Source organism: Spermophilus citellus, assembly GCF_964194105.1.
Source record: "Spermophilus citellus genome assembly, chromosome: 2".
Classification (NCBI taxonomy): Eukaryota; Metazoa; Chordata; class Mammalia; order Rodentia; family Sciuridae; genus Spermophilus; species Spermophilus citellus.
The window spans coordinates 199,187,002-199,189,846 of record NC_138183.1 but is presented as its reverse complement, the minus strand read 5'-3'; the positions used below and the strand labels follow the sequence as shown (position 1 = coordinate 199,189,846).

Below are 2,845 nucleotides of genomic sequence, written 5' to 3'. Positions count from 1 at the left end.
CAATGGAAAGAGATTTAGTATATTGTCCAAAAGCGAAATCATGATCACACATCCAATGGGGATGTGTGATAGATGAAAATAATTGTTAGGATATGAGAGACTAAAGCATTTTTAATATCAGTGTGAAGAATTTGAATACCTAAGGAACTGACAAGAATATTAATAGGTCAAAGTTCCTAAGAAAATCAAAGTAGGTAGAATAAAAATCAGAGGTGGATGAATTGCCATTTGAGGGAGGGATGGAAAGTCTATTTTACCATATACAAGTAGGAGAGCAAGGAGTTAGATGTTCCTGGATTTATGAGTCTATCATGGGAAATTGAGGAACTTGAATCTGAGATCTCTGCTGCCTTTGTGAGGCAGTTGAAGAGGTTAAATGAGAAAGGAGCGGTTTAGCATTTGAAAAGAATTTAGAAAGCTTGAAAAATTGATTGAAAAATTGCTTGAAATGGGCGGAGGAATGAATTATCCAGAGAAGGTTATTGTAATAAACTAGTATATAAAGAGCTCAGTTCAGGTTGGTAGGTATAAATCCTTAATGAAAAGTCTGACTTTGAACATAACTTTCTATAGAAAGATTGAATTGTACTTGTGCTGACTTGGATTAAGTATGCTCATGATGGGGTGTGCCAGAAGTAGAAGCTAGAATGACAGGGAGTGAGGAACCCTCTTTATATTTAGTCAGTGTTTACTTGTGTTTTCCTTTAGTTAGAATAAGATTGGAAGTATAGCATAGATTTTTCCATCCAAAATTTACTTTTGTATATGATAAAAATGAGAGAAATCTAATGTTTTACTACTATCAAATAAATGATATCAGCATCCTTTCTGAAAGTACCATATGATTAACCATGATTTTATGATTTATTTAGTAATTTTAGATTATTCTGTAAATGAGCAGGCATTTCTGGCTTGTAGGATTTATAATTGGTTATTTGCTTTGTCAACATTGGTTAGAAAATTTTTCTTACTTTACTATGTGTATTTTATGTTTTTTATTAGTGCATTATATATAATAGTGGGGTTCATTTTGATGTATTCACAGATGCATGTAACATAATTTGTTCCATTTTACGATGTGCTTTAATTCTTTTCACCACTTTCCTTCTAAACCATTGGTGTAATCTTTCTTATTTGTTATTCTAAACTAACTCCAGAAATAACTTGTCAACCCTGCCCCCATTCATCTGAATATCCACTGATCTTTGCCTTTGTCTGGGATTAGTATTTTTTTAATATTTATTTTTTAGTTTTAGGTGAACACAACATCTTTATTTTATTTTATTTATTTTTTATGTGGTGCTGAGGATCAAACCCAGTGCCTCACCCATGCCAGATGAGCGCGCTACCACTTGAGTCACTTACCCAGCCCTGGATTAGTATTTTATATCTCATCAATTTTCTGGATGGTAAAGTGTTAGTGAATATTTTGATAACTTTATTTTTTTAAACTTAATTCCTAAGTCTTGTCATACATAAATCCAGGTAAAATCTTCTCAGTTGAGGATTTCTGTCATGAAATTATCCAGTAACTACTCCGCAGCTCCAGTCTCTGAATTCCTCCTCATCTGCTTCCCTAACTACCAGAGTTGGCAGCACTGGCTGTCCCTGCCCCTCAGCCTCCTCTTCCTCCTGGCCATGGGGGCCAACACCACCCTCCTCATCGTCATCTGGCTGGAGGCCTCCCTGCATGAGCCCATGTACTACCTGCTCAGCCTCCTCTCCCTGCTGGACATTGTGCTCTGCCTCACTGTCATCCCCAAGGTCCTGGCCATCTTCTGGTTTGACCTCAGACCCATCAGCTTCTCTGCCTGCTTCCTCCAGATGTTCATCATGAACAGCTTTCTCCCCATGGAGTCCTGCACTTTCATGGTGATGGCTTATGACCGCTATGTGGCCATCTGCCATCCACTGCGGTACCCCTCCATCATCACTAACCAATTTGTGGCCAAGGCTAGTGTCTTCATTGTGTCTCGGAGTGTTTTGCTGCTTTCACCTGTTCCCATTCTCTCTGCTCACCTCCATTACTGTGGGAAAAATGTCATTGAGAACTGCATCTGTGCCAACCTGTCTGTGTCCAGGCTTTCCTGTGACAATATCACCCTTAACAGAATCTACCAATTTGTGGCTGGTTGGATCTTATTTGGCTCAGATTTCTTTCTCATCTTCCTTTCCTACACCTTTATTCTAAGAGCAGTACTGAAGTTTAAGGCTGAGGGTGCTGCAACAAAGGCCTTGAGCACATGTGGTTCCCACTTCATCCTCATCCTCTTCTTCAGCACCATCCTGCTGGTCGTAGTGTTGACAAATGTGTCCAGAAAGAAGGTCCCCATGGACATCCTGATCCTACTTAATGTTCTCCATCACCTTATTCCCCCTGCCTTGAACCCTATTGTATATGGGTTTCGAACCAAAGAGTTAAAGCAAGGATTTCAGAAATTGCTGCAGAGAGGGTTTTGAACACTTACCAAACTCTAAAGAACTCTAAAAGACTCAAAGAAATACCATTTCCCCCCATTTCAGGATCCATGATTCCAGGCAATAAACTAATGTGCAGATATTGAATATTTCCTACCTACTTTTTGTCTCTTTAATATCAGGAATTAGTATATCCCTCTTAGTTCTTGATCAAAGTTCAAAGACCTATGTGGTATTATTAACATTTGTAGCTACTTCACTATGACTAGACATCTACATATTCAAATCATCCTATCCTACAAGAATTTTGCATGGTAGGATTATTATTCCATATACTGATAACCATATATTGATAATCTGGTGAGTGGTGGAGCATTGATTCCAGTACAAGTCTGTCTGACTCCAGAATGTTTCCATGGATTTCCAC

The 2,845-nt window shown here is 38.5% G+C and overlaps 1 protein-coding gene across 1 annotated transcript; it reads left to right on the top strand.

Annotated features, from left to right (window-relative positions):
• Positions 1-1,515: 1,515 nt before the first annotated feature.
• Positions 1,516-2,460, top strand: LOC308642089 (olfactory receptor 56A1; the record flags this gene model as incomplete). The annotated part of the gene is made up of 1 exon (XM_081280688.1): positions 1,516-2,460. One exon carries the CDS (start codon positions 1,516-1,518, stop codon positions 2,458-2,460), a length of 945 nt encoding a protein of 314 aa, XP_081136814.1.
• Between the last annotated feature and the right edge of the window lie 385 nt (positions 2,461-2,845).